Raw genomic sequence first — 26392 nt, 5'->3', positions numbered from 1 at the left:
GAAGGAAAAGGCAGTGTGAAGACAGAGGCAGCCACGAGCCCAGGAGCACCAAGAGCCCCCGGGAGCTGGTAGCCGCAAGGGTGGACCCTTTCCCAGAGCCTCTGAGGGGACTGAAGTTCTACAGACCCCGCGATACCTGACTTCTGGCTGCCAGGACGGTGCGAGGACACATCTCTGTTGTCTGAAGCTGCTCAGTTTGCAGCAATTTGGTCCCGGGCCGCAGAAGACTCCTAGGGCACGCAGCTCCGCGTCCCCAGAGCCTCGTGCTTGCTGAGTACGTGACAAACTGACAAATGATGGGCTCATGACAAATAGCTCCTCAGGGCTCCAGCCAGGCCCATAAGGGATGCTTGGGAAACGTTTGCTCAATAGAACTGAGAAGCAGCCTGTGAATGACCCTTTCCACCTGCTTCCTCTCTCTGGGCCTCAGTTTCCCCCACCTATACAAAGAGCGGGCCAGCTGATCTGTGGTTTCCGTGTCCTGACAGACAAACCACTCCTTCCCAAATTCTCAAGTGCCCATCATAAAACCTGGGCCCCATCGGACCCCAGGTGTAGGGATCCTGGAGGGCCCGGACCCCCATCCGTGTGGCGTCGGTGCAGCTAAGAACACACATCACAGACCCTCCACTTGGAGAAAGAAAGGCTCTGGGGCCCCCGCGCTCAGGAGCAGTAGGGGAGGGGGGCTTGGTGGTTGGGTCCCCCAGGAAGCCAGCAACAGGGTGGGCAGGAATCCAGTGTCCCCGCTCCCAGCGTTGGCCACGTCAGCACGGCCCTCTGGCAGGATCACTTGGCAAGGCTGGGGGCAGATTAAGCAGGAACATGACCTAAACAATTTCCAGGGCCGTCTTCTCCAGATGCCGGGCCCGCCCTGTTGTGTCTGGAACCCAGGTCCAGCCAAGGACATTTTCCTTTATAAAGGTGCCAGGAAAGGGGCGACTTCATACCCTGTGGACAGTTCTAGACCTCACCCAGGGTCCTGTGGTCAGAGGCATCTGCCCCTGCGTGCACCGTCTCCCCCCCCCACCCCCACAGCACTGCCTATGGCAGGTTCCTTGAGGGGTCCCTGAAACCCACCCCTAGATGGCAGCAGGGAGGGCCTGACTTGGGCCACACCCAAGCGAGAGGCAGGGCCAAGGCCAGGCCCTGGGCTGGGTACCCGAGCAAACAGCCCTCCGGCACCACGGCCATGGCCTCCCCAGTACACGACAGGCCTGTCCACGGATCTGAAACAAGACAGATGCCATCACCTTGGGGATCAGTTCCTGCCAAGCCAGCCACGAGCCCCTCGAGGGCCCTGTGGTCCCCCATGCATGCCAAACGCATGTTCCTCCTCAGGACACGTGTGCAGTAATTGTTAATGGGACTCGAGCGCTGTCCCACCTGCTCTTCCCCTCGTTAAATCTAAGGCGAGACAGCCGAGCGGTCAGGAGCATGTTGTGCTGTGACCTGGCCTTCTGTTTACTGCTGTGCTTCCCAGGCAAGTTACTTAACTGCTCTGGGCCTTGGTATATATGTCTGTAAAATGAAAACAATAATAGTACCCTCTTCATAGGGTTGTTGAGAGGATTAAATTAGTGGCTAAATGTAAACTATGCCACTTATAATTTCCTAGAGCAGAGCGTGTACTCTTTCCAGACTTACGGAAACAGATTTACAGAGGGCATGGGATTGGTCACTTTCAGAATCGGGACCGGTCTCCCAGCCTCCTTCGAGGGCTGGCTCCCACCACGTAGGACCTCGTGATAACACGCAGGCACCTGGCTCCCTCCTGACCCAGAGTCAGGTGAGGACCAGCCTGAGGGCCAAGGGGGCAGGCCCAGCGGGCACCGACCCAGCCCCCGGTCCTGCCTTCCCAAGGCTCCCAGCCACACCCTCTCATCTCCAAGCTCCCTCCAGGCTGAAGCGTCTCCGATCCCAGGGAAGCTGACATAATGGCTGTCCCCATTTGGTTATGTGGTCACATCTGGGATCATTACAAGGAGACTGGAACCATGCAGCGCCTGCAAAGGCATTTATTAGTCAAACTGTTATAATCGGATGTTTTGCAAAGTAGGGTCTTTTATTACAGATAAAATACACCGGTGGGGGGATTGTGCGCGCCATTAGCACTGGCTCCGTAAAGCTTCGTCTGCACGGCTGCCCCACCCGACGCACCCACGGCTCAGGGCCCTGCCATCAAAGGAACTAACTGGAGGGAAGAGGGGACGTGTCCACGTCCTCTCTCGCCTCCCAGGCCTCTGCCCATGCTGCTCCCTCTGCCTGAACACCACCCTCCCCGACCTTTCCAGAAACCCAGCCAGCTCCTCCCACACCCCACCTTGCATGCTGCATCCTCGGGTCGGGGGGGGGGGGGGCGTCCTCCCTGACTCTCTGCCTGTCGGGGTTGGTTTGAAATGGACTGTTGGCTCTTCTGGCTCTCCTGGGGGGTGGGGACCCCATGGGCAGAAAGGCCAGGCCTCTCTTCTCCCTCACCGTGTCGCCAAGATTCAGAACAGCGTCTGGCAGAGAGCCGACACCTAGTGCCCCGACGACTGGTTGCCCGGGGAGCTCAGCTGACGCCGCTCTGCCTGACCTTCCCCGACACGGCTCTGGCCCTCGACAGCTGCCGGTTCAGAGGCCCTTCTGGGAAAATGAGTAGGACTTTCAGAGCATTCTTGGGGACAAGGACACCGGCTTACCCTGGGGAGGGGGCAACACAAACGATAGGTCATAGTAATCCAGCTACCTTGGCAGGCCTCGCTCCCCCCCCCCCCCCCATCTGTCCCTCAGTCCTCAAGACAACCTAAGAAGTGGGTTTCTGTTCTGTTTTACAGATGAGAAAACCACCAACCTTCGCATGGACTTTTCCAGCAGGATACGGGCAACCTCGTTTCCCGTCCCACCAAAGCTCGCGGTGCCCTTCCCCCCGCCCCCTGCCAGCCTGGGAAAGTTCCAGCAGCGGTGCGGGCCACGTGTTGCCAAGCCAAGCCCTCTCCCGTCTTTGTTCTCCCTCCCAGCGACTTGCTCTGTAATCAGTCGGAAACACTGCCCTGCCGGAGCCAGCCGGAGGCCAAGAAAGTCTTGGAGAAAACACAGTTGTCTTTCCCAAATGCCCTCCTCCTCTCCACTCCCTCCCTCCTGCCCCGCTCTCAGGAAAGCCCAACAGGGCAGACGGACACAGGACAGAGTGTGGCTCAGCTCTGTCCCTTGGCAGGGGAGATCAGCGCCCTTCTGCACCGCAGTGGCCGGGCCGAGTTTCAGCAGCTCGGCTAAAGGGCTCCCCACTCCATGGCCTTTTCCATGATCACTTTTCAGTTAGGTTTCCCCGTGGACCCCGCAGGCCTGCAGCGTGGGGCCGTGTCACTTCGGGGAACCTTCAGGCTTCCAAGCTCGCAGCCGCGGAAAGAAACCGGGGAAGAAAACCCAAACTAAATGGAAGTCGCCGCAACTCGAAAGAGGGGCCGCCCCCAAAGACACGGAAGGCCACGCCGGAAGGCCACGCCACCGTGCGCGATGAGCGGGTTTGCTCTATCACGCGCCCCTGAAGTCCGGGCCTTCTCCGTAAAGACGACGTGCGCCCCTCCAGCCTGACCGAGTCTCCGTGTTTTTTCGGAGTCAGATGGCAGGGCGGCTTCCTCACACACGAGGCAGAACAGAACAGTGGAGGAGGACCGGGCACTTAGCCTCGGAAGAGTTCGCCCGGGCCTGTCGCAGTTGCCTTGTCTGCACAGTACACGGGGGCCCTGGGGTCCTTTCTGTTTGAACAGGAGCCTCGGGTGGCCTCCGATCAGGGCCCCCCTCTGGGCTTGCTCTCATCTTCCGATGAATGCCCTTCTTCCCTCTGCCCACCTGGCCAGCTCCCGCCCAGGCACCATCCCCTCCAAGCCTCTGATCCCCGGGGCGGGGAGGGGCGAGGGGGGGGGCGGCTCTTGCTGCCAACCCTGAGTCCTGCGCCTCCCATGCCCTCTCCCCCACCCCGCACATGCTGGATACCCCCCCCAGCACACACCCAGGACACAGCCGGAGCTCCGGGATCTGCTGCAGCCAGTGAGTGAGCCCGGGACCCTCTGCAGAGCTCTGCCCCCCGCCCCCAACCTCCCAGGGGCGACCTTTTGATCAAGACGGAGGGTGGTCACGGGAGAGGTGAAACCAAGCTAAGCCGGAGATAAAGGATCTAGGATTCCAAGGGTGGTCCAGGCCCCAGGAAGAACAAAGCCTCTGGGCAGGCAGGCCTGTCTAATGACTGATGAGTCACGGGTCAGCGGCGAGGTCAGAGGCCGCGGCTCTGCTCACCCTCACCCGCCGCTGCACTTAATCCTCAGGGCCTGGTGGTCGCCTCCCAGGAGCTAGGCCTTGAGGGTGAGGGGAGAAACAGGAGCCATCCCAGGGCTGTCCGTCCTGGGCCGAGGGGGCCTGGCCAGAGGTCTACCGGGGGAGACTCAGCCCCCTGGCCGCCACAGGGTGGGTGGGTTTGGAAGTGGCCTGATCCCAGCCCCGGCTGAGCATGTAGCCTGGCAGGACCTCCCTCGGGGCCCTCTATGTCCCAGGAGGGCAGAGGTTTCCGACGCACGGCTATCCCCAGACTGCTCCCTTCCTTTCTGCTCTCCCACGTCCACCCCTAACCCACGACTGGCTTGGTCTCCTGGGCAAAGTACTGTCCCGTCTCAGTCTTCTCGCCAACAGGCTGGGTACGACAGCCCCTACCAAGAGGTGGAGGCGGGGGCAGTGAGAACCGATTCGCCAGGGCCTCTGGAGGCAGAGCGCGGCCCGAGGGGCGCCGCGAGCGTCGGCTGGGGCTTCCTGCCCGCCTCCCAACCTTGGCCGCGGTGGGAAGACGGGTGGGCGCGAGCGTGGGCAGCGCGGGAAGGCGGGCGGGGGTGCGGGTGGGGGTGGGGAGGAGGACCTACGGTCTTTGAAACAAGTGCCCCAGGTCACCGAGATGATTCGGCCGGGGGGCCAGGAGTGGGGTGCGGGGAGGGCACTGTCAGGAGCGCCGCGGGGGCGCAGCGCCGAGACGCCGACGGCTGCTGCAGCTCCGGGACTTCACGGAGGTGCGGGGCCGGGAGGGGAGCCCCTAGAGCGGGGGCCGTGGACTCGGGGCGCCCCTACCTCGGGCGGCCAGCAGCGAGAGGCCGCCGAGCAGCAGCAGCGGCAGCGGGACCCTCCTCGGCGCGGCGCGCTCCATGGGGCCGGCGGGCGGCGGGCGGCGGGCGGACAAAGGCGCGGGGCGCGGGGCGCGGCTCCTGGGCTCCACGCTCCGGCCGAGCCTCCGCAGCCAACGCTGGGCCCCGGCGGCGCGGTTCAATTATCCCGCCCCGGAGGAGGGCGCGGCGGAGGCGGGGCCGCAGGGCGCACGGGGCCCTCCCTCCCGGGCCGCCCCCCGCCCGGGGCGCGCGCACTCCGGCCCCGAGGGGCGGGAGCGGGGGCCTCCCCCCCAAACGTCTCCCCGGCGGGGGGGCCGAGGAGGGGGCGCCTCCGGGCGGGACGCACCCCCTCCGCTGCCGCCCTCCCCCTCCCCCCCGTGCGCCGGAGAAACCCGATCCCTTCCCCACCCGCCGACCCGAGGGGCGGGCCGGGTAGCAAAGGTTAGCTCCGCCCGACTCCGCAGAAAGGGCGGGGGGACGGGGACCGCGGGAGCCAGGGGTCCCAGAGGGTCGGAGGCGCTTTCGGCGGGGGGGTGGGGGGGGGGTGGAAGGGCGGTGTCCCTTCGAGGCGGGGGCTCCCCGCGGGACGTGGCCCGCGGGTCTGCTCGTTTCCCGCCGCCCGGCACTCACGGATCATCCCGGGGCCTGCAAGTCCGTCGCGTCCTGGGACCCGGCTCTGCCCTCAGGGGACTGCCGCTCAGGCGAGACGAATTCAAGCGACATTCCCAACACCAGTGGCATGTGACGAACCCAGGGTCCCGGAGCACAGAGGAAAAGATTCGGTTTGCGGGAGAGGAAGCAGCCTTGGAACGCTGGGCCTGCGCCAGCTACTTCCCCGTGCAGAATTCACGGCTGCAAGCAGGCCAGTGGTCACTGAGGGTAAATTAGTCTGTCGGAGCCATAAGTAAATTTGTTTTGTGTTTTAATGTTTTGTTTCTCTTGAGACAGAGACAGAGAGCATGAGCGGAGGAGAGCAGAGAGAGAGGGAGACACAGAATCGGAAGCGGGCTCCAGGCTCCGAGCTGTCAGCACAGAGCCCAATGGCGGCTCGAACTCACAAACCCTGAGATCATGACCTGAGCCGAAGTCCGATGTTTAACTGAGCCACCCAGGGGCCCAAATAAATTTGTTTTAAGGGGCGCCTGGGTGGCTCAGTCGGTTAAGTGGCTGACTTCGACTCAGGTCACGATCTCGCTGTCCGTGAGTTCGAGCCCCGCGTCGGGCTCTGTGCTGACAGCTCAGAACCTGGAGCCTGTTTCAGATTCTGTGTCTCCCTCTCTCTGACCCTCCCCCGTTCATGCTCTGTCTCTCTCTGTCTCAAAAATAAATAAACGTTAAAAAAAATTAAAAAAAAAAAAAAAAAAGGACAAAACCCCCAACTGGTGCAGGTGAAGACGCAGAGGAGACCCATAGGAGCACCATTCAGTTGAATGCACCGACCCCCTCACCCAGCAATCCCACCCCCACGTGTACACGTGTTTATGAAAATTTCACACACGTGTGAGTGTGCACCAAAAGCTGGGTACTAGGGTGTTCATAACCACTATTCACACATACTAGCTTCTCGTTAGGAACTTCCCGACATCACCAGCAATAGAATGAAAACACATCGTGGGGCGGTGGCACCTCCCAGGTGGGTGAAAAGTGGGTGCTGCACCCTTCATGGAGCCCAAGAATGGCTCTCAGAGACACCACGGGGCCGTGGAGCCACGTGCTAAGGATGCCGTGTGACTCGGTCTATGTGAAGCACGTGTACAGTTTAGAAGTCGGGAGAGTGATGGCCCTTGGGGAGCACGGGGGGGGCCCTCTGGGGAGCTGGATCTGATTTTTAAATCTGGACATTGGTTACACAGTTGGGTTCCGTTTATGAAAATTTCATCAAGCTGTTCACTTACGCTATGTGCCCTTTTCTAAATGGATGTTAGACGGGCGCCTGGGTGGCTCAGTCGGTTAAGCGTCCGACTTCGGCTCAGGTCGATCTCGCGGTCCGTCAGTTTGAGCCCCGCGTCGGGCTCTGTGCTGACAGCTCAGAGCCCTGAGCCTGTTTCAGATTCTGTGTCTCCCTCTCTCTGACCCTCCCCCGTTCATGCTCTGTCTCTCTCTGTCTCAAATAAACGTTAAAAAAAAAAAAAATTAAAAAAAAATAAAAAAAATAAATGGATGTTAGATTTAAAACAGTTAAAACGAAGAAAAACCAAAAACCCTCGTGCCCTCACCAGATGCCTGGTAAGTGGGAGGTTTGCAGAGAGTGTAAGAACGCTCATGAGGGGGCTCGCTTGAGAAATCGAGCTTCCCCAAAAGGGTGGCTTGGGATTGGCCCCCGAAAGATGAGCCGTGGGTTGGGGCTAAGTGATTCCTGCCCTGGGCAGCTCTCGAAGGTTATCTGGTCCGCTTAACCGGACGGTGGGGGTGTCTGAGGTACGCGCGTGCAAGCGGCAAGCAGTTGGACAGGGGTAGGTGGGGAGATCTGAGCTGGAGACAGGTTTGTGCTTTGCTGTTTTGTTTTTTTTTTTTTAAGCCACGAGACAGTAAGGGGTCCCTGGGGAGAGTTTACAGTTCAGAGGAGCACCGCGTATCACACGCCTGCACGTTATTTTGTTAATACAACAGCCATAGTCGTTAGCGCCCCCATTCTGCAGATGAGAACACCAAGGCTCAGAGACGTGAGGTCACTGGCCAAGATGGGAGGATTTGGAGTCTGAGTCCCAGTCCCGGGCTCGTCTGAGAGCGACTCGTACCAAGGCTCTGTTTTTCACCGAACGCTGTAACAAACATTTCCCTGTCTTCCCTGTCTTATTAGAAATCTTCATTCCACATCTAGTGAGTGACTAGTATGAACATTGCACACACGTTTGCTTCCCCACGCCCCTGGGATTGGACATGGAGGTCCTTCCAAAAGGGGGGGGTGGTAGTGGGGGTTGAGGGGTGAAACCCGCATGTTCGAGGCTCGGCTCCCGGCAGAGAACTGGATGCCCTTGAAGAGTGATTGCCGCACCCGGGAATGGACTGATTCACATCCCCAGAGAGAGACGCGGCCAAGCCCCGGGTCTGTCCGCCACCCTCCGGCATTGAGTAACATCTTTGTTTAATTTGGGCTACTTCCACAGGCAAGAGGAAAGGGCGTCCCGTATCATCGATCACCATCTGATGTATCACCACAGAGTTTGAACACGTTTCAGAGGCTTAGGAGCCATGTGTATTTCTTTTCTTGTAACTTCTTTCATAACCTTGACTCATTTATTTTTGTAATGACCCAATTGTTTATTACAGGGGACAATCTAGAAACAAATACAGTGTCCAACAATAGGCTATTTTTTATGGTGGGTATGATTAGAATCAATTCTACCAACAGTCCGCGATTCAGTGGAATATTGTGCCGCTGTTGAAAGGGCTGAATTGGATTCCTGAGTAGAAATACAATCTTTGTGGGGCACCTGGGTGGCTCAGTCGGCTGAGCGTCCGACTTCGGCTCAGGTCATGATCTCACTCACGGTCTGTGAGTTCGAGCCCCGCGTCGGGCTCTGTGCTGACAGCTCAGAGCCTGGAGCCTGCTTTCGGTTCTGTCTCGTTCTCTCTCTGCCTTTCCCCCCTTTGTGCTCTGTCTCTCAAAAATAAATAAATGTTAAAAAAAATTAAAAAAAAAAGAAATACGATCTTTGTGGACTAATATTATGTAAAACACACACACACACACACCTCAAAACGCAAAATTGAGTGTGAACGTAGAGGTCCACACTGCAATTATATGCTGAAAACCTGTATTCATGTAGCTCAAAGATCTAAAGGGAACGAAAAGAAATCGGAGATGGTGTTTACTAGTGAAAATTTTGTTAATTTTTTTTTTTTCAGGAATAGTTGCGACACAAAGGAATAATTGTGCCAGAAACCTGGAGTGGTATAATCCCTATACCTAAACTTGACCGAGTTATGATCACTGATACAGCTCCTGTTTTCTGACCAAAGAACGTGCACCATTTCACCAGGGGAGACGTGGTTCTTCCAGAACAAAGTTCTAACCAGAACCCAAAGTTCTGGGTGTCTATGTAAGAGTCAAGACGCTTGATGAATAGCACGCAGTGTGTAGTTTGCAAAAGATGGGACTGGTCTTCTGCGAGGTTCCACGGGGGGGATTAGGGACCAGGGAGGGTCCCACCACCTAACCCCCGGCGGGGGTTGGGAGGGAGGGCGCTGGGGCAAGACAACAGCCCCCCTCCTTGGATTGTGCTCCAAGCAGGAAGCCACTTGTCATGTCCCACTGTGACAGCCCAGCTTTCTCGGATCTCAGAGGAGCAGCACAGGCTCCTTGCTCCCCGCCCCGCCCCCCCAAACAAACAGCTCTCCATTTGTTTGAAAGCTCATTGTTGGCACATGTGGGCTGTTTTTCTCCAAGTCAGAAAACAAATGGCTTTGACGCCCGCCCAAACTCTGGAGGACAAGCCTCCTGGGGTTCCTGCCTGTGCTCCCCACCCTGAAGGCTGTGGCTGCCCTGCCCCCCCCACCCCTCCCGGCACAACCCGGCCCTGCACCCCTAGCTCCGGGCTCCTGCAACACCCAGGCACCCCTGCCTTCCTGCCTCAGTGCTCCACCGGCTCCTTCTGTCCTCCAGGAATCTGCCAAGATGCTACTTGGCCCAGGGCTCTTCCTGCCCGTGGTGCTAACCCAAGCGCCCAGGGGGGCCTGGGTGCTCCCCACCCTGCAGTTCCAACCCCTTCCCGACCCTTTTCCCTCTTGGTCCTCCTTGACGTCCTTGTCAACGTGTTGATTTTCGCTCCCGCCACAGGCCCATGCGCTCCCTGAGGGCAGGGACTGTGCACATCCTCGGTGCGCACAAAACCCTTGCCGGGCACCCGCGGGGAGGGTGGCCGCCAGCAGCTGGCAGTGGCGCGGGGTGAGCGTCAGAGTCGCACGGCCTCGCAACGCCCCCTGGGACGGACACTGTCCTTGCATATCGCGGCCAAGGAGACAGCAGCTCGGGAGGTGGCTGAGTCCCCGACACCCAGCGTGGCTCCCTGGGTGCTGTCCTCCGGCGGCTCAGGAGCCGACCTGTGCTGTGGCCCAACCACCTCCTCTACCCCTAGATCCCCTCCCGGCCCCTCTGGGGCCCTTTCCCGCTCTATCCTAGGGTCGCTTCCTCACTAGGAAGGTCCTGGGGCAGTGGCCTGACTAGAGTGACGCACGGGTCCCCTCGAGGGGGCCGCAGAAATTTAGAGATTCCAAATTGTGCCAGATATATACAATTATACACAAAACCGTATAGCCCCGGGCTCCCCCGATCCCCTAGCAGACATCTGTCTCCTAACCCCTCCCCGCCTCCCCCCACCCCACCCCCGCAGCAGGGCACCGAATCAAGGCCCTCCAGAAGGACATGTTTGTCCTCAGGGGAGCGGCCATCAGTGAAAGGCCTACGCTGGGTGCCCCACATCTAGCGACAACTTCCTGTCATCAGGGAAGGCCACGACCACGGAAATCCCCGGCAGTTCTGTCTCCCTTGTGACCCTAAAGTTGCAGATTTCCAGTGTCCAGCACCCACACATGTCTCGGGCCTTCTATCTAATTTCACTTACACGGCCAGCCGTAAGGAAGGCGTGCCCCCAATTCTGTGACTCCTGTTTCACAGCGAATGAAACAGGATCCTGGAGGAAGCTGCCGGCTTCATACGGACCAGCAGCTGGGCTGGGATGCAGTTTGGGCGTGTCTTATCACCCCAAGGTGCCCATCCAGCACAGTGCGAGGTGGTTGGTGGGAGCTGGGTGCCGAATTAGGCTTCTCCAAACTCCACCTGTGGAAGTCCCCCAGATTGTGACTGTATCTGGAGACAGGCCTTTAAAAAAAGGGAATTAAGGGGCGCCTGGGTGGCTCAGTCAGTTAAGCTTACGACTTCGGCTCAGGTCGTGATCTCACGGTTCATGAGTTCAAACCCCTGCATCGGGCTCTGTGCTGACAGCTCGGAGCCTGGAGCCTGCTTGGGATTCTGTCTCCCCCTCTATCTGGCCCCTTCCCCACTCACCCTCTCTCTCTCTCTCCTTCCCTCAAGATAAATAAACATTAAAAAAAAAAAAAGATTTTAAAAAAGGAAGTAAGGTGGGGTGCCTGGGTGGCTCAGTTAGTTGAGCGTCTGACTCTCGATTTCAGCTCAGGTCATGATCTCCCGGTTGTGGGATCGAGCCCCACGTCGGGCTCTGGCTGAGTGTGGCGCCTGCTTGAGATTCTCTCTCTGCCCCTCTCCTTTGCTCATGCTCTATCTCAAAAAAAAAAAAAAAAAATTTTTTTTAAAGAGATCAGCATACGTTTGCATGCACGGGCACACACTTAGGGATGGCCATGTGCAGACACAAGGGGACAGCCGTCTACAAGCCAAGGAGAGAGGCCTCGGGAGAAAGCAACCATGCTGACATCTGAATCCGAGGCTTCCAGTCTCCGGAACGGTCAGAGAATAAGTTTCTGTCTTGCAAGCCACACGGTCTATGGTACTTTGTTACACAGCTTTAGCAGACTACAACGGGTACAAAGACAAGGGTGAGGAAGAGGTGTTATGCGTCGTGGTCTGGGACATTGTAAAGGGCATCAGAACCAGGGAGGGAAGGAGGAGAGGGAGCGTACAACATTCCAGGGCATTCTAGAACCTCAGCTGTCCTGGGACTCTATGGATGCAAGGAAGAACTGTCAGGGCAAATGCAAATAAAACCACCCTCATTTATCGTTATGTGAAACAGAGTTCTAGGAGTGCTGCCCTCTGCTTTGAAGCCTGGAAAACAGAAAAGCCAACGGGATTGTGTCTTTGGGAGACCGGGCATGACGCTTGGGCCGTCCCAAGAGTAGTTAAGCACAAGTGGGACAGATGATAATCAAAGAGATTAAAAGCACGGAGCTCATGTGGTTAAAGGGACAGGAAAGCTGCTACACGCTGAAGCAAATGTAATTGTGTTGACAAAAATGAGAGAAGCTGGGGGCGCCTGGGGGACTCGGTTGAGCATCCGACTCTTCATCTCAACTCAGGTCTTGAGCTCAGGGTGGTGAGTTCGAGCCCCGCGTTGGGAGCCATGTTTGTCTCCGTGAGATCATGACCTGAGCCGAAGTCATAAGCTTAACCGACTGAGCCCCTTAATTCCCTTTTTTAAAGGCCCGTCTTCAAGGCTTCACTTTGAGGGTGACGCCTACTTTAAAAAGAGAGAGAGAGAGAGAGAATCTAACTGAACAAATTCTGGAAAAACTGCCCCGATGCCTTGAGGACAGTGGGGGAAACTCGGACTGCCTTTTGTTTGGGTTTTTGTTTGCTTCAGGGTAGACCTGCAGGTCCTTTCGCTGTTTGCCAGAGATACTGCCGTGGAATGGCGATCTTGAAACTTCCTGTTAGTCTGAGTTGCAGAGTGGGGATTCTGACGGGCACCCCTCCTTTTCTCCCCTTGCTTGAGGGATTCTCCACTGAAGAGCTCTTGAGGGAGCCCTGATTTCTTCCCACTACAGAGTCTAAACTTGTACTTTTCCCACACCGGCCTCCCTCGAAACCAGGGTGCTGGCCTGTGACCGAGGGGAGCTGACCACACACAACCACCCCAGACTTTGTAGTGGGAGCTGGTAATGGAAAGAGGCAGGCCTGGGGGCAAATCCCTTTGGTGGGAAGCTAGAAGCAGCAGCAGCAGCAGAAACGTGAAATTTCCGGGCCTGAATTTGGCTGTGGCCCCGGCTTTACTCCAGATGTGCCTGGTCTAGCCCAGCTTCTAGGCTTGGTCTGCGGTATTGCTGATGGTTCTACGGGCTGCCCAGGACCCTTCCAATGAACTTCTCTCCATTTACATCGACCAGAGTCGGTGGCAACCGAGAATCCTGCTTGATACTTGGGATTGTTTACGGAATTAGAGGAGGAACGGGCATTCCCTTACGGATGGTGGGCAGTGAGAAGAGTGGTTCTCATTTCCAGTGGGCGTCTGGATGGGGTATCTGAACATGACTTTGGTTGCCACCGGTGGGAGGAACGTACAACTTTGTACGTGAGATTGTTGGGTTGAGTTCGGCACAGACAAGCTTGAAGAGAGACAGAGACAGAGAGAGACAAAGAGACAGAGAGACAGAGAGGTATATTAGTGTGCTGAGAACAGCCCATGGGCAGAAGGTCGGGGGCACCGTTGGGGGATCCTAGCCTGCCATGGCTCCCTCTTGACAGCTGAACCCCTTATTAAAATTTTGCATTTTTTGGGGCGCCTGGGTGGCGCAGTCGGTTAAGCGTCCGACTTCAGCCAGGTCACGATCTCGCAGTCCGTGAGTTCGAGCCCCGAGTCAGGCTCCGGGCTGATGGCTCGGAGCCTGGAGCCTGTTTCCGATTCTGTGTCTCCCTCTCTCTCTGCCCCTCCCTCGTTCATGCTCTGTCTCTCTCTGTCCCAAAAATAAATAAAAAAACGTTAAAAAAAAAAATTTAAAATTTTGCATTTTTTACAAGGGCAGACCTCTCAGTGCTTTCTATATTTTATTGACATTCTGAATGGCGTGTGTTTTCTACCGTGGTTTCTACGTGGTGGCCACTCGTATAAAGGAAAGTTGTAAGATTTTACGTATCCAATACGTACAGCTATATGTGAGTCACGTGCAATTTTTTTATTGCTATGAGATTTATAATAGGAATACGAGCATAAAAGGAAACATAACCACCAGTGTGTAGGAGAGAGAATAGTTAAGTAAGGACGTGACATATCCCTGCTATGGAATATCACGTAACTTTTTTTTTTTAATTTTTTTTTAACGTTTTATTTATTTTTGAGACAGGGAGAGACAGAGTATGAATGGGGGAGGGTCAGAGAGAGAGGGAGACACAGAATCTGAAACAGGCTCCAGGCTCTGAGCCGTCAGCACAGAGCCCGACGCGGGGCTCGAACTCACAGACTGTGAGATCATGACCTGAGCCGAAGTCGGCCGCTTAACCAACTGAGCCACCCAGGCGCCTCACATAACTTTTTTTTTTTTAATTTTTTTTTTCAACGTTTATTTGTTTTGGGGACAGAGAGAGACAGAGCATGAACGGGGGAGGGGCAGAGAGAGAGGGAGACACAGAATCGGAAACAGGCTCCAGGCTCCGAGCCATCAGCCCAGAGCCCGACGCGGGGCTCGAACTCACGGACAGCGAGACCATGACCTGGCTGAAGTCGGACGCTTAACCGACTGCACCACCCAGGCGCCCCTCACGTAACTTTTTAAAATTCTGTACGAAGACCGCGACAACAGAGGTGGTTGTTTTTTAATAAAATGCAAATGAAGGCATAAGTTAAAATTGAATATATATAATATATATACAGTAGGCTTTGTTAAAGTGTTTATTTTATATACCGTATACTATACATATGCTATATATACACATACACTATATATATACTATTATGTATATACACGCTAGGCTTTGCTAAAATGTATATATTTTATATAATATATATGAATATGGAGAACATTTTGGAAGAAAAATGCTATTTCATTAGGGCAGTGGCATTCCTAGATCTTTCTGCACTGATGACTTTTTTACTCTCTACACGTATGACTTTTTCACTGAAGAAAAATAAAATCTAGGGGTGCCCGGGTGGCTCAGCCGGTTAAGCGTCCGACTTCGGCTCAGGTCATGATCTCACAGTTCACGGGTTCAAGGCCCACGGCGGGCTCTGTGCTGACAGCTCGGAGCCTGGAGCCTGTTTCGGATCCTGTGTCTCCCTCTCTCTCTGCCCCTCCCCACTCACACTCTGTCTCTCTGTCTCTCTCTCTTGAAAATAAATAATACACATTTTTAAAAATCTAAAATAAGCCACACCAGTGGTTCTGCAGAACTTGTTTTCACAAAGTCAGGAGTTCGGTCTCCACCCCAGGAAGACCAGCCATTGTTTCTTTGCTTTGACTTTTCAGGTTTATAATATACTTTTCACAACAACCACATTGCAGAAAATCAGGAAGATGGAGGGGGAAAAAAATCTCCTATAATCCCACGCCCTGACACAAGCAGACGTGCCCCGAGCCTGTTGCCAGGATTTTACACGCACAGTTTACGTAGCTCATCTCAGGGCACAGAGTCTTGGAAGCCGGTGTCTTTAATTTACAGTCTATCATAAACGTGCCCCGGGTGGCCACGAAGCCTCCTTAGCCATTCCTTCTCGATGGGCAACAAGACGCCATCAAGTGGGGGAGACATCAACTCATTCCCCTATTGGATGTTTGAGTTAATTCCAGTTTCTTTGCTGATATAAGAAATACTGCAAAGACCGTTTATTTGCTCATGAGGCTTTTCATTTTTGGGGTTATTTCTTTAGGACGGATTCCCAGAAGTCAGATGAATGAGTCAAAGGGCACATGCTGCTCCAATGAGCGTCTCTCCCTAAGCTGGCCGAGTCACCTGCCATTTGCTGGAAGGACAAATGGTTCCAATTAAAGGCCCAAAGTTTCCCCACAGGCTCCAGCTGCGTGTAGGGGGGGAGGTGGGGGGAGCCACTGGGGTCTCTGCCACCCGGGCAAACTTGCCAAACTAAAGGCTCAGTGCCAAAAGTCTCCGTAGGTAGTGTGTTTCTAAAAGGAACTCAACGATCTTTTGTATTGACTCATGATTAAGTCTGTGCAGCTGTGAGCCTTGCAAAGCGTCCGCTTTGCTTAGCAAGGAGCAAGTGCACACCGGAGCTGGCTGGGGACCCACCATCGTCCCTCCCGACCCCCATCAGGCCACCCCGCAACTCAGCGTGGCAAGGCTCTTCATCTCTCTTTACCGCAACTTGTCCCCATTCTGCAGATGAGAAAACCGAGGTTCCGATGGGCGAAGGGACTTGCCTGGGATCCCGCAGTGACTCAACAGCAAAAGCAACACTCGGTCGAGTCCCCGGGGCCGCTTCACTCTCAAGCCACGCTGGACCAGATTCATTCACGCCGCAGACGCTGAGCACAGCCCTGTGCCAGGACCTCCCTCGAGGAGCTCGTGGTCTGGGGGAGACCTACCCCCGGCCATTTCAGTACCAGGGAGAGACGTGGCAGCCCCAGCACGGGGCCGGACGTTGCTCACAGAAGCGTGCCAGGCGGGCGAGGGAAGGAGGAAACACAGGAGGAGAGTGTGGTGGATTTGGGCAAGTGCGGCATGGGCCTGGCTCTCAAAAACCTCAGCTCCTCGTCTCCTGGGTGGAGGTGAACATGGAAAGCTAACCCCGGTGGAGAATAATCAGGATTCCCCTGTCCACAGAGGGACAACGTTAGAGACCACAGTCACAGGTCTCACACCCGGCAAGGTCTCCTGATGGCCAAGAGCATGCTCTGTCTTCACAGGCCTCTGTTTGGACGCTGCCCCTCCCCGTCACTGGCTAGATGACTTTAGGCAGGTCACTCCCCGGCTCTGAGCTGCAGCGGCTTCTTTATAATAAAGGGAATGACATCACACTCCCTACCGATGTTGGGAGGGTTAAATAGGGTAACCAACGTGTGGGAGGCTTCTAGACCTGAGCTTAGCACAGGGACCTGTCTGCTAAGTGTTGGCTGGGATGGAGAAGTAGGGGAGGAAAGGATGTGTGGGGACAGCTGATCTTGAAGGGCCTCGTGGAGGTCCCGAAACCAGAGCTGGGAGGAGGACGCAGGGCACCTGCGGCGGGAAACACGGCAACGGTTTGCAGAGATGCCTCGGCCACCCCAGGAGGGTCATTTTCAGTTGTATCCTGGAGTGTCTTCTTTTTTCTCTTTCTTTCTTTTTTTTTTAGAGAGAGAGAGAGAGAGGAGTGGGGCAGAGGGAGACAGAGAGAGAGAATCTTTTTGGGGGGGGCGAGGGAGGGGATATAAAGTAAGAATTTCTTTTTCGTCTCGACTTAGCTAACACACAGCATAGTCTTGGCCTCAGGAGCGGAACCCAGCGAATCATCTCTTACGCACGACACCCGGTGCTCATCCCAACAAGTGCCCTCCTTCATGCCCGTCACCCATTGTCCCCCCCCTCCCAACCCCCCGCCCCCATCGACCCTCAGTTTGCTCTCTGTATCTGAGAGTCTCTTACGGTTTGGGCCCCTCCCTGTTTTTATCTTTTTTTCCTTCCCTCCGCCTACGATCATCTGTTATGTTTCTCAAGTTCCACGTGTGAGTGAAATCACGCGATAACTGTCTTTCTCTGACTTGTTTCGCTTAGCATAATACACTCCGGTTCCATCCACGTGGTTGCAAATGGTAAGACTTCATTCTTTTTCATCACCGAGTAGTATTCCACTGTATATAGAAACCACATCTCCTTTGCCCGTTCGTCAGTCGATGGACATTTGGGCTCTTTCCATCCTTTGGCTATTGTTGATAGCGCCGATATAAACATCGGGGTCATATGTGGCCCTATGAATCAGCACTCCTGTATCCTTTGGATACATTCCCAGTAGTGCAATTGCTGGGTCGTAGGGTAGTTCTATTTTTAATTTTTTGAGGAATCTCCATGCTGTTTTCCAGAGTGGCTGCACCAGCTTGCATTCCCACCAACAGCGCAAGAGGGTCCCCCTTTCTCCGCATCCTCGCGACATCTGTTGTTGCCTGAGTCGTTCATTTCAGCCATTCCATAGGAGTGAGGCGGTATCTCATTGTGGTTTTGATTTGCATTTCCCTGCTGATGAGTGACGTTGAGCATCTTTTCATGTGTCTGTTGGCCATCTGGATGTCTTCTTGGGAGAAGTGTCTATTCATGTCTTCTGCCCGTTTCTTCACCGGATTATTTGTTTTTTAGGTGTTCGGTTTGGTGAGTTCTTTATGGATTTTTGATATTACCCCTTTGTCCGATAGATCATTTGCAAATATCTGGGAGAGAGAGAATTTAAGCAGGCTCCACGCTCTGACACGGGGCTCAGTCCCACGACTATGAGATCATGACCTGAGCTGAAATCGGGAGTCAGATGCCTGGGGCCCCTGGGTGGCTCAGTTGGTTGAGCGTCCAACTCTTGATTTCAGCTGAGGTCAGGATCCCAGGGTCATGGGATTGAGCCCTGAGTCGGGCTTGTGCTGAGCACGGAGCCCGCTTGAGATTCTCTCTCTCTCTCTCTCTCTCTCTCTCTCTGCCCCTCCCCACTCATGTGTCCACATTCTCTCTCTCTTAAAAAAAAAAAAAGAGAGGGTCACATGCTTAACCGACTGAGCCGCTCAGGCGCCTCGTATCCTGGTGTGAGCCCTGACCAAGGGCCAGCGCTGTGCCACACTTTGGCTCATCACCTAGAACCCCGCGGGCTGGGAAGCTGCCATTTTGCAGAGGTAGGCACGGGGGCGCCGTTGTCCCTCTGCACCCCGGTGCGCTCTCTGCCCAGGGCAGCCTCCTCTCCTAGGTTTGCATTTGTCTGCGGAGCCTGGCTTGCCCTTCACCTTTGTTCCGGCCGCTTGGCTTTGTTGCCGTTCGTTTCCCGCTCCTTCTTGCCGCGTGGCCATGTGGTGGTGTGGCCAGGAGGAGCCCCGCACGCACACAAGGTATCGGCCGAGCCCCTGGGCTGTCCTGGAGGGCTGCCGTGTTTGTGGCTGTGGCCGTGGCCGTGGCCGTGGCCGTGGCAGTGCTCAGGGTGCAGCAGCCCCACGGCCGCCCCCACCCCCGCCCCAGGCGCCTGGGGCAGTTGGGCAATACCGAGAGCATCCCTGCTGGCTCCCTGCTGTCTGCGGGACTATGTCCAGGCCTCAGACTGTCACATGAGGCCCCTGGGACGCTCTGCCCTGCCCGTTCTCTTTAACCTCTTCTGTCTGCGTCCTCAGCGAATCGATTGTTCACCCATTCGTGCAACAAGCATTTTCTTGAACGACCACTATGTCCAGGCACTGTTTTAGGCACAGAAGGAACCAAACAGACAAAAAAACCCTGCCTCCCTGGAGCTGACACGGCGAGGGGGCGGATGGGACTTCCATTCGGACCTGAAATATCCTTCCTTCACCTGTGGCTGTGTTTCCCTCCCCTGGGAAACCCTTTCCCTCCTGGCAACTCCATTCCCCGCACCCCCCCCCAAGTGTTCCCAGACTCCTCAGGAGCCGTCTGATGACTGGGGTGGGGCACCCCAGCACCGCCCCTGCCCACCTGCCCTGACCACGAACAGAAGCTTCTCGATCTGGGAGGCACATCGGACACAGGGGCTTGTATCTCGCCACAGAACGGGCTCCGACCTTTTGTGTGGTTTTAGCTTCGGTCTTCCTAGAAAATGTGCAGTGTTTACTCTGACGTGGAGAGAGTCGGCCTGCGCTTGGGATTTCTCGGTTTACGAGGCTGACTTCGTTTATGGCCACGTTTTACGTGCCCTCGTGTTTCAGACCACCAAACACCTTTCACTCCCTCTGGGATCTCGGGGTTGATGCCGGGCACAGTCGGGTGGTCTGGGGGGGCAGGTTGGGATGCACGTGTCCTCTCCCACCGGCCCTCTTCTGGGTCCCCGTGGTCCTGCTCCCCTGAGTCTCACAGCCGTGCTGGCATCGACCATTCCCCCATCTCTCTGACCACGGGGCAGAACTGCCTCTCGTCCTTCTCAGACTCCAGCTCAGGCTTGTGTTCACCCACATTTAGTGTCCCGTGGAAACGTGGAGAATGAACGGATGGCCCTAACCGGCGAATGCATCTAATCAGATCAGCCCCCCGCCGTGCCCTGGTCGAGCACGTGTCCCTCTACCGGTGACCCGAGCCTCCGTAGCTGCCATCCGCGCACGCCTGCCAACCCCATGGCTCAAAGGCAGAGTTGGCCGAGCTCTGGCAAGCGGCACACAGCACAGCCCTGAGTCCTCAAACACTCCCGTGAGATAGGAACACTGTGCCCAATGTCTAGGTAGAGAAACAGAGGCTCAGGAGGACCAGGGGCTTACGAGGTGTCATGCCACCAGCAAGGGGCCACGCCAGGTGCTCCCCCTCTGTGGCTTTCCTGGCTCCAAGTCCAGAGCTCCAGCCACGAAAACACCAGAGAATGGACAGGAGACTCCGATGGGTCAGTGTGGTCAATTCTCCCCAGCTTTTTTTTTTTTTAATGTTTATTTACTTTTGAGACAGAGAGAGACAGAGCATGAACGGGGGAGGGTCAGAGAGAGAGGGAGACACAGAATCGGAAACAGGCTCCAGGCTCTGAGCGGTCAGCACAGAGCCCGACGCAGGGCTCGAACTCACGGACCGTGAGATCATGACCTGAGCCGAAGTCGGACGCTCAACCGACTGAGCCACCCAGGCGCCCCTAAAACAATATTTTAAAAATTTTTCGATAAACCACACGTTAATTCTATGAAAGGAAATCAAAAGCGCCGAGGAAAACGGACACCCCCCCCACCCCAACCCATTAGGCTCATTTTTCACGTGTTCCTTTCCAGTTTCTGTTCATTCGTGTGGGGGATTCTTGCAGTTGGAATCATGGCAAAGATACAACTATATATTTACGTTTTTTTTTCACTTAAGCATGATTTTTTGAAGCAAATATGTGGATTAAACTATATAGGAGACATTCTTTTTCTGCTTTTTAAAAATTGGAGTAAGTTACGGGACACCTGGGTGGCTCGGTCAGTTAAGCGTCTGGTTCTTGGTTTCAGCTCAGGTCATGATCTCACAGTTTGTGGGTTCAGGCCCTACGTCAGGCTCTGCAGTGAGGATACGGAGCCTGCTTGGGATTCTCTCTCTCTCTCCCTCTCTCTCTGCCCCTCCCCCACACTCTTGCATGCTCCCTCTTTCTCAAAATAAATAAACTTAAAAAAAATTGGAGTAAGTGGTAGATCATCACAGGCCAATGTTCCTATAGCATCAATTAGAAAAACCCGGATAAATGGCAAAAATCATCTTTTTTTGAAACTTTATTTATTTATTTTGAGCAAGAGAGAGAGAGAGAGACTCCCAAGCAGGCTGGGCTTGATCCCAATGAAATCAAGAGTCAGACGTTCGACCAACTGAGCCATCCAGGCACACACCCTCGCCCCTTTTTATTATTTTTTTATTAATTTTTTTATATATTTATTTTTATTTTTGAGAGACAGAGAGAGACAGAGCACAAGTGCGGGAGGGTCAGAGAAAGGGAGACACAGAATCCGAAGCAGGCTCCAGGCTCCGAGCCGTCAGCACAGAGCCCGACGCGGGGCTCGAACTCACGGACCGCGAGATCGTGACCTGAGCTGAAGTCGGACGCTTAACCGACTGAGCCACCCAGGCACCCCACAGGCACCCCCCTTTTTTAAGTTTATTTATTTATTTTGAGAGAAAGAAATCATCTTTTTATTTTATTTTATTTTTTTTATTTTTATATGAAATTTATTGACAAATTGGTTTCCATACAACACCCAGTGCTCATCCCAAAAGGTGCCCTCCTCAATACCCATCACCCACCCTCTCCTCCCTCCCACCCCCCATCAACCCTCAGTTTGTTCTCAGTTTTTAACAGTCTCTTATGCTTTGGCTCTCTCCCACTCTAACCTCTTTTTTTTTTTTTCCTTCCCCTCCCCCATGGGTTCCTGTTAAGTTTCTCAGGATCCACATAAGAGTGAAACCATATGGTATCTGTCTTTCTCTGTATGGCTTATTTCACTTAGCATCACACTCTCCAGTTCCATCCACGTTGCTACAAAAGGCCATATTTCATTTTTTCTCATTGCCACGTAATATTCCATTGTGTATATAAACCACAATTTCTTTATCCATCCATCAGTTGATGGACATTTAGGCTCTTTCCATAATTTGGCTATTGTTGAGAGTGCTGCTATGAACATTGGGGTACAAGTGCCCCTATGCATCAGCACTCCTGTATCCCTTGGATAAATTCCTAGCAGTGCTATTGCTGGGTCATAGGGTAGGTCTATTTTTAATTTTCTGAGGAACCTCCACACTGCTTTCCAGAGCGGCTGCACCAATTTGCATTCCCACCAACAGTGCAAGAGGGTTCCCGTTTCTCCACATCCTCTCCAGCATCTATAGTCTCCTGATTTGTTCATTTTGGCCACTCTGACCGGCGTGAGGTGATACCTGAGTGTGGTTTTGATTTGTATTTCCCTGATAAGGAGCGACGCTGAACATCTTTTCATGTGCCTGTTGGCCATCCGGATGTCTTCTTTAGAGAAGTGTCTATTCATGTTTTCTGCCCATTTCTTCACTGGGTTATTTGTTTTTCGGGTGTGGAGTTTGGTGAGCTCTTTATAGATTTTGGATACTAGCCCTTTGTCCGATATGTCATTTGCGAATATCTTTTCCCATTCCATTGGTTGCCTTTTAGTTTTGTTGGTTGTTTCCTTGGCTGTGCAGAAGCTTTTTATCTTCATAAGGTCCCAGGAATTCACTTTTGCTTTTAATTCCCTTGCCTTTGGGGATGTGTCGAGTAAGAGATTGCTACGGCTGAGGTCAGAGAGGTCTTTTCCTGCTTTCTCCTCTAAGGTTTTGATGGTTTCCTGTCTCACATTTAGGTCCTTTATCCATTTTGAGTTTGTTTTTGTGAATGGTGTGAGAAAGTGGTCTAGTTTCAACCTTCTGCATGTTGCTGTCCAGTTCTCCCAGCACCATTTGTTAAAGAGGCTGTCTTTTTTCCATTGGATGTTCTTTCCTGCTTTGTCAAAGATGAGTTGGCCATACGTTTGTGGGTCTAGTTCTGGAGTTTCTATTCTATTCCATTGGTCTATGTGTCTGTTTTTGTGCCAGAAATCATCTTTTTAAAGGGCATGGTAGAGCTGCAGAAGAAATGAGATGTTGAGGAGAGCTGACAGTCTCCAGCCACTGTTTTTTTCTTGAGGACCAAGGATCGAGCTGTTTCTGGCCAGGAGCTTCTGCCAGGGGAGAAGAGAAACCAGCAAATATTCCAGTGGTCACGTGGAAAGCCGGGTGAGGAAGCTTGAGAGAGTTCAGGTGCACCGATCATTCCTCCTAGTGGTGCGTTTGCTGAGTTCTCATGCTGTGCAGGGATCTAGAGAGCCAAGGGGAAAGCTGGAAGGCAGAGCAGGGCTTAGGGCACAACAGACGAGCCGGGGAGAAGCCTGCCTCAAACACACTCTCTGACCCCCTGCTCCACACATTTGCCAGATGTCAAAGCCACCTGGCAGGAAGTGGGAGAGCTGGGCTGGAGCCCCTGCAGGGCAGAGCTGACTCTCCCAAAGGCTTTCAGGGCCACAGAGACAAGGTCTCACCAGGTTCTCGATCAAAAGCTCAGGAGGATATGCTCTGGGAACGGGGACACCCAGAGACACACTGGCCATGACTAAAACTACAACCCAGCCCCTTCCCTGCTCAATTTCTGGTTGCATTTGGGTGCAAAGTCCCTCATACTATTTGTCTAACAAGGACAGTTTTGCTTCCAGTTAAGCAGGAATATTTTTGGGAAGGGAGCCCCCTCGCTTTCCATGCACGATGTCCAGCATTCAGTTGAAATTACAAGACATGAGATAAGTGAAGAAAACATGACAAATAATGGAGAGAAAACACAGGCAAAGGATGTATAGCCACACTTGATGCAGACCTTGAACTTAGCCAACAGGGCTTTGCAATAACAATGTCAAAGGAAATAAAGAAACATGTATGAGGGGTCCCCGGGTAGCTCAGTCAGTTAAGCAGCCGAATTCGGCTAAGGTCACAACCTCATGGTTTGAGAGTTCAAGCCCCGCGTCGGGCTCTGTGCTGACAGCTCGGAGCCCGGAGCCTGCTTCAGACTCTGTGTCTCCCTCTCTCTCTGCCCCTCCCTTGCTCGCACTCTCTCTCTCTCCCTCTCTTTCTCAAAAATAAATAATAAATAATTTTTTAAAAATTAATAAAAAAAGAAACCTGCATGCAAAATAATGAAAGGTAGATTTTCAACAGCAAGATAATAATAATAGTAATAATAATAATAAAAATAAGTTGGAATCTGGGGCAGCTGGGTGGCTCAGTCGGTTAAGTGTCCCACTTAAGCTCAAGTCATGATCTTTCAGTTTGGGGGTTTGGGCCCCTTGTCAGGCTCTGTGCTGACAGCTCAGATCCTAGAGCCTGCTTCGGATTCTGTGTCTCTGTCTCTCTCTGCCCCTCCTCTGCTCATACTCTGTCTTTCTCTCTCTCTCAGAGATAAATAAACAGTTAAAAAATTGGAATCTTTAAAGAGAAAGAACCAAAGAACCAAACTGACCTTCTCAAAGTGAGAAATTAAGTACTCAATGGAAAGTTTTAACAACAGATTAGGCACAGCATGCATGACATAAGAAAAATGAGTGGAAATCAAGTCAGTAAAAAAATATGTAAACTAAAATGTAGAAAGAAAAAGAATAGATTTTTAAAAATACAAAGAATAAAAGACCTATGTGATGTAGTCAAAAGGTCTAACATACAGAGGTGCCTGGGTGGCTCAGTGGGTTGAGCATTCGAGTCTTGATCTTGGCTCAGGTCATGATCCCGGGGTCTTAGGATCAAGCCCCACGCTGGGCTCTGCACTGAGTGTGGAGCCTGCTTGAGATTCTCTTTCTCCCTCTCTCTCTGCCTCTCCCCTGCTTGCCCCCCACCTCTCTCTCTCTCAAATAAAGTATTTTTTTTAGGAAAGTTCTAACATACATGTAATTGTAGCTCCAGAAAAAAAGGGAGGAGAAAAAACAGTACTCAGATTGTGGCCAAGAATTTGCCCCAAACAAGAAAAGATGTCAACCCATGTTTTTGAGAAGTTCAATTTACCCCCAACAGGATAAACACTAAGAAAACCATATTCTAAGCACAGAATAGTCAAACTGTTGAAAAACAAACACAAAGACAAATCTTTTCTTTTAATTAATTTATTTAAATTCAAGTGAGTTAATACACAGTGTAGTGTTGGTTTCAGGAGTAGAACCCAGTGATTCATCTCTTACATAAAACACCCAGTGCTTATCCCAAGAAGTGCCCTCCTTAGAGGAGAAAACAGGCAGCAACCTCTTTGACCTTGGCTGCAACAACTTCTTACTTGACACGTCTCCAGGGGCAAGGGAAATAAAAGCAAAAATGAACTACTGGGACCTCATCAAGATAAAATGCTTTTGCACCGTGAAGGAAATAATCCACCAAAACTAAAAGGCAACCGACAGAATGGGAGAAGATATTTACAAATGACATATTGGATAAAGGGTTAGTTTCCAAATCTATAAAGAACTTGTCAAACTCAACACCCAAAAAACATATAATCTGGTTAAGAAATGGGCAAAAGACATGAATAGACACTTTTCCAAAGAATACATCCAGATGGCCAACAGACACGTGAAAAGATGCTCAACATCGTTCATCATCAGGGAAATACAAGCCAAAACCACAATGAGATACCACCTCACACCTGTCAGAATGGCCAACGGTAACAAAGAAAAATCTCAAAAGCAGCTGGAAGTAGGCATCGGGGGAGAGAAAATACAATATCTTTGCAAGAACCTTGAAAGAGCAGTGGGGAACCTAAGAACACTGCGTTGATCACAGAGGCGCAAAGACATGGTCCCTCTCAACGGAGCTCACGGGCCAGGAAGGAAACAGGATTCGAATACCACGTGATTTGTTCACGGCAGATGGAGGCACGGAAGAGAGGAGACAGGTAACCCAGACGGGGGCAGCATAGTCTTCCCAGAGAGGGAGCACCGAGGAAAGACGGAGGACGGTCCAGACAGAGGCCACCAGCAAAACCTCTCTGCGCCGACCTCCAAGATGGCCTCCACCCCACAGCCCAGGCCCCCCAAAGGGCAAGTTCCCTGTTCCTCAGCATTCCCCAAAATTTCTCCTGGGAGTCAATCACCCCCAACAAGTTCTGCGGGAGGGACAGGCCCTACCCAGGAACTTGGCAGCATTAAACTCTCTTCCTCCCCTCTCCGGACTCCCTCCCTCCAAGATGTCAGGGCACCATCCACTCAGAGTTCTAATAGTTCGTGTTGGAGACGAAAGGCGGAACAGCATCCTTTACCTTGAGGCGTGGATCGTGCTCCTGGGGACCCATCCTCTTCACACACTTGTTGGTGTCAAACGTTTTCAAAGAATCCACTGAGCACCTAACACCGTCGGACCCTGAGCTAGGGACTGAAGATTTAAGGAATAAACAAGTCCCAGGCCTGTCCTTGGGGAAGATCCTTAATGAGAAACATTTGGGGGCCAACCATTGGGTAAACTGCTTTCGAGCCAACGTGCCGTGATGCTATTTCTTTTTTTTCCCCTGATGGGGTTAGCTTTAGAAGTACGTTTGGCAAGCACCCTCAACAACCTGCATTAGTCCCAGCACATGCTCATTACTGGCACAAGGGAACATTGGAGCTGAAGACTCAGTTCCATCCAAAGTGCATGAAAAACATTTGGAGGTATACAGTCTTATAATTTTACGCCTAATCTCAAGCGCCAGTTTTCCAGGTTCAAGTTTCGGCAATATTAGAGTCAC

General features: G+C 53.3%; 1 protein-coding gene across 2 annotated transcripts in view; it reads right to left on the bottom strand.

Annotated features, from left to right (window-relative positions):
* The window catches only part of FBLN1 (fibulin 1), an 83132-nt gene extending 77826 nt beyond the window's left edge, over positions 1-5306 (bottom strand). The window contains exon 1 of one of the 2 annotated variants that reach the window (XM_043562907.1): positions 5092-5306. In XM_043562907.1, the coding sequence (XP_043418842.1) occupies positions 5092-5167 (76 nt within the window). In that variant the 5' untranslated portion in view covers positions 5168-5306. The remainder of the gene's footprint in view (positions 1-5091) is intronic. The other variant, XM_043562908.1, reaches the window with a different exon arrangement.
* Between the last annotated feature and the right edge of the window lie 21086 nt (positions 5307-26392).

This window comes from Prionailurus bengalensis, chromosome B4 (assembly GCF_016509475.1).
Source record: "Prionailurus bengalensis isolate Pbe53 chromosome B4, Fcat_Pben_1.1_paternal_pri, whole genome shotgun sequence".
Lineage (NCBI taxonomy): Eukaryota > Metazoa > Chordata > Mammalia > Carnivora > Felidae > Prionailurus > Prionailurus bengalensis.
The sequence above is the reverse complement of the archived record's forward strand: the minus strand, read 5'-3'. Positions and strand labels throughout refer to the sequence as shown.